Genomic DNA, 17,090 nt, shown 5'->3' with positions numbered 1-17,090 from the left:
TGACAAATTTTTCCTAGCTGTGGCAACTGTGGAACCATTTCCCATATCATAAAAGAGCTGTATTGGTGAAAGGAGTATCTATCAAAAATCCTCAAAATATTGAAAAAAAACATGATGGAGTAGAAATTGATTTGCATTTGAACTATCATGGGACTTTAGAGTTGGAAGGGATATTTGGAAATCACCTAATCCAACTTCTTGTTTTGTTTTTTTTTTTTTCATTTTACAGAGGAGGAAACTGAGGATTAGGGCAAAATAACTTGCTGCATGTCACACAAGTAATAATAGTAACAATTATATCATGCTTTAGTGTTTGCAAAGCACTTTACATATGTTCTCTCACTTTACCTATTCACTTTAACTATTCAATGAGTTAGATTCTGTAGGTGAGGAAGCAAGGGGAAAAAGAACAATTATTTATATATTTATTATGCTAAGAGCTCCCTCCCCATGCTATCTCATATGCAAAATTATATAACAACCCTGGGAGGTAGATGCTATTATTGTCTCCATTTTACCTTTGAGGGAACTGAGGCAAACCAAGAGTAAGTGACTTGCCCAGGGTCACACAGAAAGTAAATGTTTGAGGCAAAATTTGAACTCAGGTGTTTCTGACTCCAGGGGTAGCACTCTACCTACTACTATCTATCTATACTATCTATCTATCTATCTATACTATATATAGATATCTATCTATACTATCAATACTAGCTATCTCCAACTTACTGTTTACCCATATTACAGATAGATAAGAGGTTCAAAGAAGTTGTGACATGCCCACAATCAAGCTTCTAGAAACTAGAAGAGGCAAGATCAGAACCCATATCTTTCTAATTCCCAATCAGTCAAGTACTCTATGCAATCCTCTAGTGTGTGTTGTTTTTCAGTCCTGTCTGACTCATGAAAATACCATTTGGAGTTTTCTTAGCAAAGATACTGGAGTGGCTTGCCATTTCCTTTTCTGATTCGTTTCACAAATGAAAAAACTGAAGCCAACAGGCTTAAATGACTAGCCCAGGGTAATACAGCTAGTGTCTGAGGCTGGATTTGAACTCTTTCTGACTGTTAACCTGGTTCTCTATCCACTTACCCTCCTAACTGGTCCATACAAATACTAAGACACTTCAAAAGATCACAAGTGGAGACCTAGAAGGATCCCTGCAGCCATCCAGTTTAACTACCTCATTTTATAGACAAGAAAACTGACTCCAGGGAGGTTAAGTGACTTGCCCGAGGTGAAATCAGTAGTAATCCTGAAGTGGGATTTGACTACAGGTTCTCTAACTCTTAAAAGAAGTACTTTCCCCATCAGACCGGGGCGTCTTCTTCTTTCCCACCTAAGAAGCAGACGCAGGATTTGAATCGGAGATCTTCTGGCTTCCAATCCTGTTCTCTCTCCACTCTGTCCACATTACCTCGGGATACTTTGGTTTCGGCCTCCAGCTGGGTGACTGTGGAGAGGCTTTTCTGAACCTCATTTTCCTCATCTTTAGAATGTGTAAAATAAGCATAAGGGATGTTGTAGAGAAAGTTCTTCTACAAACCTTTTTGTTTTGTTTTGCTTTAGTGTGAGGAGAGGGGAAAGGGTGATATGAGCTGTCATGATAGCCTCAACCCATCTCCACAAATATTCCCTTCCTCTCTTGGCTGCTTCTCTTCGGATCTCACAGTCGTAAACATATACGTGTCATCCAAGGACAAAAGGCTGTGGGAACCTTTATGTGCTCCTTCTACAGCATGCATCCCTCCTCCAGGCTATGGCACGAAGTCCTAGTCCTCGATCTTTAGCTCCCATAGATGCCCAGGCATAGCAGCTTTCCCTGTCACCTGTCCCTTTTAAGACTTTGAGATTTAGTGGCAAACACTACCGTCCCTCATTCTCAACACTCACAGGCACATATGCACCGTCGATCCCATTCCTCTTCAGAACTGTGAGCAAAGACTCTGGACCTAAGAGTTTGAGGCCCCCAGGGAACATGAGGAGGGAGAAGGCTTAAGCGAAAGGCCGGGAAAGGGTTAAGCTTCGGGCCGCTGGGTCAAGGGCAAAGATCCAGGCCCAGTAGCAGAGACCCCAGGCGACTGAGGCAAATGGAAGTGGCCCAGGGGAACAGGTGGCCCCAAATTGTACCGTGCCGTGCCGCGCCGTGCCGTGCCGTGCCGCGCGTGTCAGACGCCTAGGGGCGCGGCCGGAAGGACAGGGTGGGCCGGGCTGCGTGCTGGGCTGGCGCCGGGGTGGGGCCGTAGGGCAGTACTGGGCCTAGCTGGGACTGAGAGAGAGGGAGAGACTTTCTAGCAGGGCTGAAGGGGGAGGACGGAGGTTAAGAGGAGGACGAGTGCCAGGCGTCCGCGCCGCACCATGTGCCACAGCCCAGGCCAGTGTAGCCTACACCAACGCTGGGGCTGGTCAGCTGAGGGCCATGGAAAGGGACTGCCGCACGGGAGGGCCGCCGCGAGCAGCTACGCCAGCAGCAAGAGCAGAGCGCAGCCCGGCCCTTGAGGTCCTGCCGGGAGGTGGGCTGCAGCTAAAGCCGCAGCAGAAGCAGCAGCAGAGAGGAAGCTGAACCCCGAGTACCCCGGCACCCGGCGCGGCTCCTCCTCCTTCTCTCCTTCCACCTCCTCCCTCCTTCTTTCCCTCCCTCCTCTCTGCTCTCTTCCCTCCTCCTCCTCCTCCTCAACCACCTCCTCCTCCTTTGCGCGCACCTAGCAGCCAAGCCCGGGGGCGGGGAAGGGGAGGGAGGGAGGGAGGGAGGGGAGGGGAGGGAGGGGAAGCTGGGCGCGCGTGCCGCCGGGCGCGAGGCGGGCGGGGAGAGCTCCCGGGACCGGCCCGGCTCACGCCGGTGTAAAGGCGACCAGGGGGCAGCGCAGGGGGGGGGAGGAAGGGGGAGGAAGGGCTGTAGGAGCGGAAGCGGGGCGCGTGCAGAGACGCGAAACCGGGGGGCCCCTTCCTCCCTCCCCCTCCACCCCAAACTACCTCCACCCCCACCCCCCTGCAGCCTGGCGCGCGCCGAGGGCCCGCACAGCAGCGGGCTCTCCCCCGGGCCATGTCCGCCTACTGCCTGGGCTTGGCCAGCAGCGTTTCAGCACCCGCCGAGGCGGACAGCGCCTCCTGCATGGAGCTGCCGGGGCCTGGCGGGGACTCAGACCGGAGCTCAGCCGCTGCCGCCGCCGCCTTAGTGTCCTTCCCGGGAGGCCCGGGGGAGCTGGAACTGGCGCTCGAGGAAGAGCTGGCGCTGCTGGCGGCCGGGGAGCGGCCGCCCGACCCGGGAGAGTTTCCCCAGGCCGAGCCGGTGCTTCTCGACGCTGCCGAGGCCCTGGGCCCGGGACAGCTGCTGCAGCCGCCCTCGCCCCCGCAAGAACCCGAACTGCTGTCGGTGATCCGGCAGAAGGAAAAGGACTTGGTGCTGGCCGCCCGGCTAGGCAAGGCGCTGCTGGAGAGGAACCAGGACATGAGCCGGCAGTATGAGCAGATGCATAAGGAGCTGACCGACAAACTAGAGGTGAGGAGGGAGGACTCTTCAGCCTAGGGCGGGGTCCTTCGGGGCTGCGGGGTGAGGGGGGGCGGCGGAGTGGGCACCTGCTTCTCCCCCTCCCCTTCCGTCTTTGCCCAGGGGGAACTGGCTTTTAGACCACCCCAGGGTCTGTGCACGTGGAGGGGGAGGGGCTGAGCAGGTAAAGCTCTCTATGTAGGAACTACCTGAGACTCCCCCCTCCCCCCCAAGAATTCGAGGCAGGGCCTAGCTAAGAACTGACATTTAGAACTCACATATAACATCGAATTTGAGACCCTGTGAAACAGGTGCCATTCTTGGTCTTATTTTACAGTAGGAAACTGAGTCTCATCTAAGACCCTATGAGATAGGTGCTCTACTTAACCTCATTTTTCAGATGAGGAAACTGAGTCTGATAAAGACCAAATGGTTCTGCTGTGGCAACACAGCTAATGCCAGAGGTGAGATTTGAACCCGGGGCTCCGTGGGGTTCCAAGTCTAGCATTTTAGTACCCTGTTTTCCCTCAGATGCAAATTCTGATGGCTTTTCTATAGATGCCTTCCTTGAGATGGAGCACATAATCCCAGCCTCCAGTGTGAGAGAATTCAATCTGCACCATGACTGGGAGAGCCTGTACACTCCCACAAAGAGAGCAGGAGAAAGTCACACCATATTGAAAATCTGTGGCCTGGCCTCCTGAGGAGCTATTAGTGTTCCACCAAGATGGGCTTCACAGAAAGCAACTGGGGCATTCAAGGCTCTCTCTTTGGCCTGCTCCAAAGCTCTGGGAAAAGAGAGCCCAGGAAGGAGCCTGACCTGTGAAGTGTCCAGTGCCCGGAGCATCGCACAATGTAGCAGGTTCTAGAGAACTCAGGCTAGCTTATATGCCGGGACAGACCACGTGACTTCCAGGAGTGGATTTCATTTGGGGCTTGGGCATTTAGCAGATTTGGAAGGGCACTTTTCTAGGTATTCTGCAGCTACGCGTGCAGTTGGGTGGCGGGCACTACATGCCTGGCTGCTGATGGATCTGCTCCTCCTACTGATTGTAGTGTTTCTTATGTACCATTGGTTGGTCTTTTTTGGAAAGCAATCTTTGTGTTCCATCAAATCCTGCATGACAGGAAGAAGGACTCCATGATCAAATTCCTATCCTAGACTCTCCCCTCAAAATATCAAATATTTTTAAGATAGGTACCCAAAATACTTATTAGTGTGCCATTTTTCCAGAATGAAAATTGACTTTAACCTCCTATTATTCTCCAAAATTAACTGAACCTTACCTTTATCCTAGGACAAATCCATACCCTCAGTTTACCAGATTGGCATTTTTTTTGGTTCTGTCCATATATTTAAAGCTTCAAAATGGTTCATGGTCAAATGAGTTTGGAGGATGCCGCCCTGCACCCCACCCCACCCAGCACTTCTACTCATTCATGTGGATTTTTTTTTCAATAATAAGAGAAATAACAGTAATAGTTATCTCATTTATAGCACTTTAAAGTTTGCAAAGCACTTTACATAATAAAGGCCTGGGAAAAGCACCTATCCATAGTTTCTAGCTAACAACAGAGAAAACTTTCTGGAAAATTAGGTCCCTGTAAACCTGGCCCCAGACCCTTCCTAGCTGTGTGGCCCTAGGCAAGTCATTTGACCAGGATTACCTAGCCCTTGCTATTCTTATGTCTTAGAATTGATTCTGACCAAAGGTAAGGATTTTTCTTTTTTTGTTGTTTTTTTGGAGTTTTTTTTTGGTAAGGAAAGGAAAGAGTTGAAAAATTATGACCCTGGTAGTAGGGAAGGTGTTTTGTTTTGTTTTTTTTTAATAAGTGGGTTTATGGTTTTATCTTAACTGTCCATGTGTGTCATAAGACCAGAGCCGGGAATGGTTTTGTGTTGCCAATGTCAGATGGGCATCCAGTTGAAATATACAAAAAAAAAGCTTCAGATTCAGCAACTTTTCTAAAATGAGAGTTTAAGTTAAATATAATGCAATAAGAAAGAACATGAGATTTGGAGTCTTAAGGTTCTGGATTCAAATCCTGGCCCTCCCAATTACTGCCTTTCTGATTCTGGACCTGGACCAAGTCCGTTTCTCTTTCTATGTCTTAATTTTCTTATATGCAAAATAAGGATTCTTCTTAGCTCAGTGCCTGACATACACTAAGCACTTAATAAATGTTTTAGCTATTTATGTTTCTTTCTTTTTTAGCCCTTACCTCCTATCCTAGTAACAACTCTAAGACAAAAAAAAAAAGAGGTAGGTGATTGGGGATAAGTGACTTGCCCAGGGTCACACAGCTAAGAAGTATCAGATTTGAACCCAGGTCCTCCCTACATTAGGCCTGGCATTCTATGCACAATGCCACCTGGCAGCCCCCGACCTATTTATGTTTCAGTATATACCTGTAAGGCCCCTTCCAGGTCTACAATCCTATGTACTGTTGAAATATAAAAGAAAATGAGAAAAGAAACTGCATTTTAATTAAGAAGTAGCATGACCTCAGAGGCAAGAATAATAGTTATAAAAATAATGATAGTAATGAATAATAATAGTATGGCTCTTATGATCCTGGGCAAGTCACTTAAAACTCTAGAGCAAAAAGTTGATCTAAAACAATTCTTTTGAAACTACAGAGTTTCAGGGAAGATGTTGACCTGTGTTGGTGGAGGGAATCTCCTTGACTGGGACTTCCTTGTACCAGTGAAATCACAGAAAAAGTCTCTGTCCTTGTAGTGGAGATATAAGCATTTTCTCTTAGCATCATATTTAACTTTTTAAAAATCCTCGCTTTTGGTCCCAAGAACAACTCTTAATACAAAAGAGCAAGGGCTAGGCAAATGGAGGTTAAGTGACTTGCCTAGGGTCACACAGCTAGGAAATGTCTGAAGTCAGATTTGAATTCAGGTCCCCACAACTCTATCCACTGAGTCACCTCAGTGCCCCTACAGTTAACTTTACATAACCATGGAAAGAAAGGTCTGACCATCTACATTTATGAACTAGTTTTTAAAAAAGCAAGATTAAAAGGCAGCTACTTGAGTTAACATTAATACTAATATAGGACTCTGAAGATACCAAAGCAGTTTATAAACATCTCTTTTAAACCTTCATTAACAACTATATTTGGTAAGATCTTCAGGGAATAAGGGTTAAGGGGTAAACTGAGACTGAAAGAGTGTCAGGACCTCACAGACTTAGAGATGGCAGGAACCTTAGATCATATAGTCCAGCCTGCTCATTTTACAGATAAGGAAACTGAGGAACATTATGGTTAAGTCATTTTCCTGAGAATATACAAGTAAATGATTTGCCCAGTCACTCTGCTGGAAAGTTTCAGAATTTGAATCCAGGGCTTCCTGCACTGTTTCCCGACAGTAAACATATACGTCCATGACCTAGCAGCTACAAGTGTGAATTAGGGCTCTAGAACCCATTTGTTTCATATTTTTATGGTCAGAAAACAAACCCATAGTGTCTCCCAAAAGTGATTGAGAGCACCTCTGAACTGCTGCCAAAGAAACACCCTATTTGTAAGGAACTCAGTGGATAGAATTCTGTATTGATTTCCAACTAAAATGGTGGAACAGAAATAACAGGTTGTCTCTCTTGAGTGATTCAGGAACACAACTCCGGAAAGAATTACTACCACACCAGGCCTTTGCTCAGAGATTTACAATTGATGTTCTGGCTCCATCAGTGAGGGATCTGGTTGAAAAGACAGACAGCTAATATGGAAAGAACAGCATGTTAAAGTCAGTTTGAGTAGTAATGGATTTCACATTTGAATGCAAAGTCACTGTTGTATAGCAGCTCTCAGTGGGCAGCTCCCAGAAGAGTCTATTCATTCCTTTATCTGTTAACAGATTTTTTTAAAAAGGATTCCTCATAATAGAGAAAGACCCTGCATGTTGAGGCTTTGATTTCCTTCGAATCTTAGAGTCAAACCCAGGTTTGGATGAACTTAGTCAATTCAATTCAATTCAACATCTATTTGTTTTGAATTTTTATTTTTCAATTTGCAAGCATTTGCTCTCTCTCGCCTACCTCCCAGGTGAAAAAAGAAAAACAAAACTCTTATAGAAAATATTGATAGTCAAACAAAAAAAAATGAATTTCTGCATTTTGACTATGTCAAAAAAATGTCTACTGTGTGACCCTGGGCAAGTCCTTTCACCCCTATTGCCTAGCTCTTACCACTCTTCTGCCTTGGAACCAATATACAGTATTGATTCCAAGACAGAAGGTAAGATTTTTATTTTTTTTTAATCTAATTCTTTTTTTAACCCTTACTTTCTGTCCTAGCAATAATTTTAGGACAGAAGACCAAAGGCTAAGCAAAGTTAAGTGACTTGCCCAGGGCCACACAGCTAGGAAGTGTCTGCAGCCAAATTTGAATCCAGGACCTCCAGACCTGGCACTTTGTCCACTCTGCTACTTAGCTTCCCCTATATGTTTAATTCTGACTCCTGAGTCTCTTACCTGCCTTTTCGGGTAGCATGCCTCATCATTGCTTCTCTGGAATTATGGGTCAGAAAATGGATCAGTTAAGTCAAAATTTCAACAAACATTTTCTAAGTGTCTACTATGTCCTAAGCACTTTATTTGTGCAAATCCCTCAGTAATAATAGCTCACATTTTTATTGTACTTTAAGGTTTACAAAGCACTTTATATTTATCTTTTTTTCTTTTTCTTAAAACCCTTACCTTCCATCTTGGAATCAATACTGTGTATTGGTTCCAAGGCAGAAGAGTGGTAAGGGTTAGGCAATGGAGGTTAAGTGACTTGACCAGGGTCACTCAGCTAGGAAGTGTCTGAGGTCAGATTTGAACCCAAGATCTCCCATCTGTAGGCCTGGCTCTCAATCCACTGAGCTACCCAGATGACCCCTATATTTAGCTTATTTTATTTTTCAATGATCCTGTGAGGCAGATGCTATTATTACTATTCCTATTTTACAGATGAGGAATCAAAGGCAGATAGGGTGAAATGACTTTCCAAGGGTCACACAGCTAGTAAATGTCTCAAGTTGTAGCTGAACTTAGGTTTTCTCTGTACATTTTGCCAACTAGTAGCCCCCTTGAGGAGTTTTCAGTCTCCTGAGTAGATATGATAAGTATATAGCTCAATAATGATAGGTATATAGCTCAATATGATAAGTATATAGCTCAATAAAAAAATAAATGAAGAACATAAAATAATTTCAGAAGGAACCAAGCATTAGCAACTGGGAGAAACAGGAAAGGCCACAGGAAATGCTACCTGACCTGGGTTCTAAATGGAAGTTGGAATTCTAAGTGGTAGAAGTGAGGAGAGAATGAACCCCAGAGTTTGGGGACTGAGGGTAGAGAGAAGCCATAGAGTTGGAAGATAGATCGTTAGATACAGAGAACAACTAGCAAGCTAATTGATGTGGTCAGGCCCAGTATTTTACTCCCACTAAGTCTCAGTTATAGCAATGAGGTCTAATTCACTTTCTCAAATGAGGGTTCCTAATTTACCTTGATTATTATAAATATCCAAGGCTATAGGTCTTGTTGTAGGCTCCTTTCAAGGATTTTCTCTCCTGTGAATTTCTGAGCACTTTTAGAGTTCTTTTTATTGCTCGGAGATGAGAGATTCTGAGTTCAAATTTAGCCTCTGACACTGCCTTCCTTTGAGCAAGTCATTTAACAACAATTACCTAACCCTTACCACTCTTTTGCCTTTAAACTGATACTTAGTGCCAATTCTTGCTGTGGGGTAAGCCAGCCTCCCACAGGGAATGGGGTCTTGTAGGTGGGACAGTGTCAGTGGAATGATGGATGGGACACAGCTTTTGCATTCAACCCATAGCACAAGTTTCACAGGATAAACTGCTCCACCTTAGCTGAGGCCTGGCTTTATTTTATACCCTCATGATCACACATTTACTTAGCACACAGTTTCATTCTCAACATACATGTTTCCATAGAACCTAACAACAGACAGGGAGCCTAGGGAGATAGTCAATGAAACATTGTTGCTAAGAACAGGGTCAGAGGGTAGAATCAACATGACCCAGATATAGGTTAGGGAATTCAGAGCACAGATTTGCCAGAAGTTTTTATGCCTAGACAAGAGGGTCCTAACTAAGTGGTTATATAAGAATCCTTAGGTTTAATTTTGTAAGTGAGATCTCATGGTAATATCCTGGGGGACAAAGTGGGACATCTGTATTAACCCTGTAAGCATGTTGCTCTCATCTATTTTTCCTGGGGCTAAGTAAGAATAAGAATCATAGCAATTCCAATAATAAGGGGATGTTAATAAGGAAAGTCACTTGGGGGGGGGGGGGGTCAGTGGCTGTTTATATCCTTCCTGGGGCTGCTTTGCAATCCCTGGTTTCCACCTGTGACCATATCAAACAGGTTGGTCTTTGATGGCTCCTGGCAAATTCTAAGCCAGAAAATAGTGTTGTTGTTTAATGCACTGAAACTTTTCTTCCCTTACTTTCCTTTTTTGAGTAGTGCAGGTAAGATGAGATCAAGTCCTGGGTTAGTCATTGTTCTTGGGCAGGGAAATGTTTAAACCTAAACTACATTAAATAGTACTAATCTCTGTCCTTCTGACCATCAATACCTGATATTTATACACAAAAATCTTAAAATGTACTATGAATTCTTTCATGGATACAATGATTATGTTTAAACTCTTATTTTCCATCTTTGAGTTGATACTAAGTATTGATTGTAAGGCTGAAGAGAGGTAAGGGCTAGGCAAAGAGGGTTAAGTTACTTGACTAGGGTCACACAGCTAGATACAATCTTTTTATCTTTATTTTATTTTAATAACAAATTTCCAAATAAGTTTTCTAAAGTTATATGATTTATGTTGTCTCCCTCTGTTCTTCTCTTCCCCCTTCTGGAGTTGACAAGCAATTCAATCTGGGTTATACATGTATTATTATACAAAACATTTCTATATCATTCATTTTTGTAAGTGAATAATCTTAAAAAAACCCAAACCCCAAAATATAAACCCAAATAAATAAATGATAAGTCATTTGTTTTCATTTGCATTTCTACTCCCACAGTTCTTTCTCTGGAGGTGGAGAGCATTCATTTTTATAAGTCCTCAGAATTGTCCTGGATTGTTGTATTGTTATTAGTAGAAAAGTCTATTACAGTTGACCATCTTACCATATTATTGTTACCGTGTACAATGTTTTCCTGGTTCTGCTTATTTCACTCCGCATCAGTTCATGGAGGTCTTTCCAGCTTTTTCAGAAATCATCCTGTTCATCATTCCTTATAGCATAATAGTATTCCATTACAATCATATACCACAATTTGTTTAGCCATTCCCCAATTGATGGATATCCCTCCAGTTTCCAATTCTTTGCCAACATAAAAAGTTCAGGATACAATTTTTTTTAATGGATGATTTCTTTGGCAACTTCCACTCACTGCTTCTGGATCCTGCCTATGGAGCCTTGCAGAAATCATCCTTCCTCTAGCTGACAGCACATCAAGTGTTTAAAAACAAATGGTCCATCCCCCAAGTCACTTCTTCAGAGCAGATATTCCCAGTTCATTCCATCAGTCCTACAGTGGCATGATCGTGAGTCACTTCACTGGCCTCCTCATGCCTCCCGCCTTATCAGTCACCTTCCTTAAATGTGGCATTTAGAATGGGTACCACAAAGCTAACTGACTCAAATGAAGCTTGTGCCCCTTGTAAAGGAGAATGGGAATAGAGAGAAGGATGAGGCCTCAGTAATGAGACAAGCCTCTGACCCTGATCCTGACTCTTGGATGGCAGGTCTCATCTCACATGGTATGGCCACACTGGCTTTGGTGTTCTTTACACTCTCTACCTCTCTTCATCCTTAAGTAGGCACTTCTTGGACTTCAGGACCAGCAGATGATCTAGCTAAGCTTCTCAGGCTCTTCTGCAGGAAATACTGGAGTTTCACTCTACTTGCTTTAGTCAGTCAACAAGCATTTATTTTTGCATTGATTGTGTGCCAGCCCCTGTGCTAAATGCTAGAAATACAAATACAAGCATAAGGAAAAGCATTCTCTGCCCTCAACAAGCTCACATCCTACTGGGGAAAGACCACACAGAAAAGGGAGCTGAAAGAGGGGGATAGGTGGGAAGAAAAGGTGTGGAGGGGAGAAAAAAAGTCAGAAGAGGAGACCAGAGGGGAATAAAGAATGAACACACTTGGTCTGAGCACTTCCCTTAAGATGGAGGTTGGCAGTTAATTAAAATGCTGGTGTTTCAGTTTGGTTCTGCCACTAATTAGAGGACTTTAATGAGGTTCTGCCATTCTCTGAGCTTCAGCTCCCTTCTCTGTTAAATAAGGAGGCTGAACTAGATGTTCTCTCAGGTTCTCACATTCCCTATTCTAAGGTTCCTCCCAGCTGTGACCTTCCTTGTTCTAAGGCCTCTCCCAGCTCTGACATTCTCTGTTCTAAGGTTCCTCCCAGGTATGGTGTTCTGCATTCTAAGGACCTTCTCCCATTTTTGCATTCTAAATTCTCAGACCTCTCCCAGTTCTCACATTTCTAATTCATTATTCCATTGAGATCTGATATTCTCTGTTCTAAGATTTTTCCCTGATCTGATATTCTAGTTCTGAGATCCTTTTTCAGTCCTGGATTATTAGTCAATGAGGAAGGACCTTAAACTATTATGAGTCAATGAGGAAGGACCTTAGAATATTAATTATTCCACATTCGAATGTCCCTTCCAACTTCCAGATTCCGTGTTCTATGTTCTATGTCCCCTTTGCTCAAACATTCTGTGTTTGAAGGCCCCTCTCAGCTCAGACAGTTTATGATTCTAAAATGAGTTTAGATCCCAATCTTGTCTTCTGGGCATTTGAAAAATAAAACGAGTCTGAATACTCCAAAGCCTGTAGACACAGGACAAAGGTCCAGGCAGTCCTTCCCCTTCCAAGGGAGTCAGTCAGCTAGGGGCTTTCTAGCACCAGTCTCCCAGAGTTCCAAGCAAAGGCTGCCTTCAGCTTGGAGAAACTGCAAAGGAGCTGTCCATGATTTGATTTGCCCACCCCTTATTGAATCCCCAGTGCTCTATTACTCACTCTCTGAATCAGAGATTTTATTACTCGGAAGGTAAAAGGACTAGAGGCATTTTCCCTCTATTCTTTCTGCATCTTCAATTAGCCTTCCTGCTCATTTTTTAAACATAGAGGCATGTTTTTATATTTCCCCAGGAGTTACTTTAAAAATTAACATAGGGGTGCAATGCAGTTGCTGAGATTATCAGACAATGGCTTCGTTTTGAGCTTCTTTGCTTTTCTGCAGGCCTGTAATATTTGTGACTCTCTCCTATTGCTTGTATCTAGTAGAAAATATATTTGGAGATTTAGAGTCCCTTGAACTGGGTTTGAATCCCAGCTCTTCCACTTAATTCCTGGGTGACCTCTGGCAAGTCATTGTTTCCTGAGTCTCAGTTTCCTGAACTATAAAAGGAAAGGACTGGATGAGATGATCTGTGGGAGCCTTTCCAGCTCTAAAATTATGGTCTCATGATCTCCTGATCCCTCAGTCTTATTTCAGTCCTCCTGTCCTAAGTCAATTCAATTCAGCCTTTACTAAATGCTTGGAATAGTCAGCTCCTTGTGCTCTGGCATTCCGGGTTCCAAGGTCAAACAAGCTCTAATATTCTACGTTCTGAGACCCCTCCCAGCATTTATAAGCTCTAATTAGGATCCTGCTCAGGTCTGCTATTTGGCATTCTCAGGCCCCTTCCAGGAAGGGGATATAAAGATAACTATGATACCAATGCTGCTCCCAGTGTCAAATGCCATCAAAGTGTCCATCCATCTCTTAGACCTTCCTTCCAAGCATGTCTCGGGAACCACCCTCCCCACAAGGTATTTCCTGATTCTCACTGCCTCTCAGAAATGATGCCCTCCTCCCTGTCCACAAACTACTTTCCAAGTACTTATGTGTGAACGTTTTGTCATTCCCCCATCCACTCCCCAGAAAGAATGTCAGGCAAAGAATCATATTGGTTTTGTCTTTGCAGACCTGGCAGGGGGAGCGCAGAGCTAGTTCTAAACTTGTTTTTTGGTCATTTTAAGTCATGTCAAACTCTTTGTGACAGCTTTGGGGGTTTTCTTGGCAGAGATATTGGAGTGGCTTGCCATATCCTTCTCTAGCTCAATTGGCAGATGAGGAAACTGAGGCAAACAGACTTCAATGATTTGCCCCTTTGAGGTTTTCTTGGCAAAGATATTGGAGTGGTTTGCCATATCCTTCTCTAGCTCAATTGGCAGATGAGGAAACTGAGGCAAACAGACTTCAATGATTTGCCCCTTTGGGGTTTTCTTGGCAGAGATATTGGAGTGGTTTGCTATATCCTTCTCCAGCTCATTTGACAGATGAGGAAACTGAGGCAAATAGACTTCAATGACATGCCCCTTTGGGGTTTTCTTGGCAGAGATATTGGAGTGGTTTGCCATATCCTTCTCCAGCTCATTTGACAGATGAGGAAACTGAGGCAAATAGACTTCAATGACATGCCCCTTTGGGGTTTTCTTAGCAGAGATACTGGAGTGATTTGCTATTTACTTCTCCAGCTCATTTGACAGATGAAGACCTGAGAAAGAGAATAATATCCTTTTTTTTTTTTAACCCCTTATCTTAGTAACAGTTAAAATTTAGAGGAGACTATGGGGAGACTGAGGCAGGTAGAAATTAGTTTCTCTCTGCAAGGAGTATTATATATTTTTTAGAGGTTTATTAAGGATTAAGGATTAAAGAAAATACAGGATAAGGAAAAGGTGCCTAGGCCAGAGGCCTAGACAAGACCTCACCTACATTATGGAAAGAGCCACGTCTGCTCCAAAACAGAAGTCCAAAAAAAGAGGGAGCCCAAAAGCCTTTGCCATCAGCTTAAATCCTTCCTGGATCTCGGCCCACCTCAGAATTGCATGAGATTACAAAGCATTCTGGGGAAGTGGAGCAAGGGCTTGTGGGGATTGAAGTCCAGAGTTCAAATCTCAATTTTACATTTTCCATCTTAGAATCAGTATTGTGTATTGGTTCTAGGGCAAAAAAAGGCAATAAGGGCTATGCAATTGGAGTTAAGTGACTTGCCCAGGGTCTCATAAATAATGTTTTTAATATTAATCACTTGTATGGTTAATGTGTAAGTTCACATTTGTATGGCTCTTAGCATCTACAAAACTCTGTATCTACCCTATCTTAGTTGTTATATGCAATTTTTGTTGTTGGTGTTGTTGTTGTTGGTGGTGGTGTTGGTGTTGAGTTATTTCAGTCCTCTCCAACTATCCAAGACCCCATTTGGGTCTTGGTAGAGCTACTAGAGTGGTCTGTCACTTCCTTCTCCAGGTCATTTGACAGATGAGAAAACTGAGGCATACAGGGTGAAGTGACTTGCCCAGGGTGACACAACTAGTATCTAAGGCTGAATGTGAGCACAGGGAGAGAATCTTCAGGGCTCCAAGCAGGGTGCTCTATCTACTGCACCACCTCAGTCCTATACCTGACAGACAGACAGTTAATAAGGGCTTTCTGAACTTAATTGAAAGACAAGGAAAGCTATTGGATTAAATGATAAGGAAGTTTTATTTAGGGTCATAGATTTCGAGCTTGAAGGGTCCTCAGAATAGATGAGGCAAGGCAAGGATTGTTGATCCATCCTGCTGGTCTTCTATTCCACCCTCTTCATTATATCATGGAAGAAACTCACATCTGGGAAAATTAGTGACTTGCCCAAGGCCACGTAGCAATGATGGAGAGAGTGACTTCAGTAGAATGGTTGAGATGAAAGCCAGTGGCAAGAGACTGAGACATGAGTGTGTGGTAAGTGGAAGAAGCAAACACAGATGACTTTTTTCAGAAGTTTATGATGTTTGACTTCACGTGCATACTCAGTATCATGCTGCTGACTTTCTCAAGGAGAGGGACAGACAGGAAGGAGAGAAGTTGGAACTCAAAAACTTTTTTAAACAAATGTTAGGAGTTGGGAGGACCTGGGTTCAAATCTGGCCTCTGATACTTCTTTCTGCGTGACCCTGGGCAAGTCACTTAACCTCAGTTGTCTAGCCTTTACTACTTTTCTGCCTGAAAACCCATACTAAGCAGAAGTTAGGGTTGGGTTTTTTTTTATGAATATTAAAAAGTTTTAAAATGGAAATGGAAAATAATCAATGAAATAAATTTAAAAACACATCTCTTTTTAAAAAATAAGTTCATGTGCTTAAGGAGTTTTCTCTGTGTTTTTAACCACTTCCAGCCTTTCCCAATGGGAGGGGACGAAATGGTTGCCCAGTGATAAAACAGGAATCTCAGACTCAGGCAGGTTTCCGATATTTAAGGTTTGGATTTGGTCCAGTTAGCAGCAGTCGGTCAACTGACCTACTCAGAATGAATGAAAACCTCAAGTCTTCACTGTATTCCTTCAAGGAACCTGATCACATTTTGCCTCTTGCAGTTTCCTTCATGTGTCTCTGAAAACGTGTGCCTAAATGTAGGTTAATATCAATGTTAACTTTGCCAAATCTGCCAAAACCCACAGCAAAGCAGAGGGCCTAACCTCCTGTCTGCTGATGAGGCGCTGAGCTCACTGACAAATTTAGCAGCCAATTTGCTAGACAAGTCTGGGCCGCATCTCCTCTCTGGAAATGTTTCCACTCGTGGCTCCTAAGGGAAGAGGCCAGGGACTGCAGGATCCACTAATAGGAAAAGCCTGCTTCTCCAAGGGCTGGAGGGCCACAGTAGGGAGCTTGTCACACACACATCCAGAAAACTAGAAGGTCAGGAAGATGGAGCAGGTCCTCCCTCACCCAATGGGACAGCTTTGTTGGCGTTTGGGGGCCTGCCTGGCAGGGAGCCCGTGTTCCCCGAAACTTACTCAAGCTGATCTCTTCCCAAGAACACTGACTTAGTTTCTCCGGCTTCTCACTGAACTGGCGCCTTCTAACTGCCTTCTCTGCCTTTGCTATCTTCATTTGGAGGAAACTCTTCCACCCAAACACTAGAATTAACAGTAGTTTTAAGTAGGAACAAGTGCTTTTGAGTGTCCTTCATTCAGTGTCTCTCTTTTTCTACTCCCTTCCATTCTGAATTGGGTTGAACAGTTGAGAAATCAAAGAAAATATTATCAAAATGAAGACTAGTTAATCACCTTCTTTATATGCAGACCACACCCTGCTACATACTCTAAAGTCAAAAAGGATAGGGTGTAACCAGAAAGCAAGGAAACTGGTGTGAGGCGTCCGTTTCTTCATCTGTGAAATGGGAAGGTTGAGCCAGAAAGATTTCTAAAACCCTTCCCGCATCTTATATTCCATGTTTTAAATGCTTTCCCAGCTCTGACATTCCCTGTTCTAGGCCCCCTCCCATCTCTGACATTCCCTGTTCTAAGATCCATCCCAGCTCTGACATTCCCTATTCTGGATCCCTCCCAGCACCGACATTCCCTGTTCTAAGGTCCCTCCCAGCACTGACATTCCCTGTTCTAAGCCCCCTCCCAGCACTGACATTCCCTGTTCTAAGATCCATCCCATCTCTGACATTCCCTGTTCTAAGGTCCCTCCCAGCTCTGACATTCCCTATTCTGGATCCTTCCCATCTCTGA

The 17,090-nt window shown here is 43.9% G+C and overlaps 1 protein-coding gene across 1 annotated transcript in view; it reads left to right on the top strand.

The window, feature by feature from the left end:
• Positions 1–1,109: 1,109 nt before the first annotated feature.
• BICDL1 (BICD family like cargo adaptor 1) overlaps positions 1,110–17,090 on the top strand; it is a 157,165-nt gene continuing 141,184 nt past the window's right edge. The window contains exon 1 of the mRNA XM_056820934.1: positions 1,110–3,497. Coding sequence (XP_056676912.1) covers positions 3,042–3,497 — 456 coding nt within the window. The 5' untranslated portion in view covers positions 1,110–3,041. The remainder of the gene's footprint in view (positions 3,498–17,090) is intronic.

The sequence above is a fragment of the Monodelphis domestica genome, chromosome 3 (genome assembly GCF_027887165.1).
Source record: "Monodelphis domestica isolate mMonDom1 chromosome 3, mMonDom1.pri, whole genome shotgun sequence".
NCBI classification, from domain to species: Eukaryota; Metazoa; Chordata; class Mammalia; order Didelphimorphia; family Didelphidae; genus Monodelphis; species Monodelphis domestica.
This window is presented reverse-complemented; position numbering and strand designations above follow the sequence as displayed.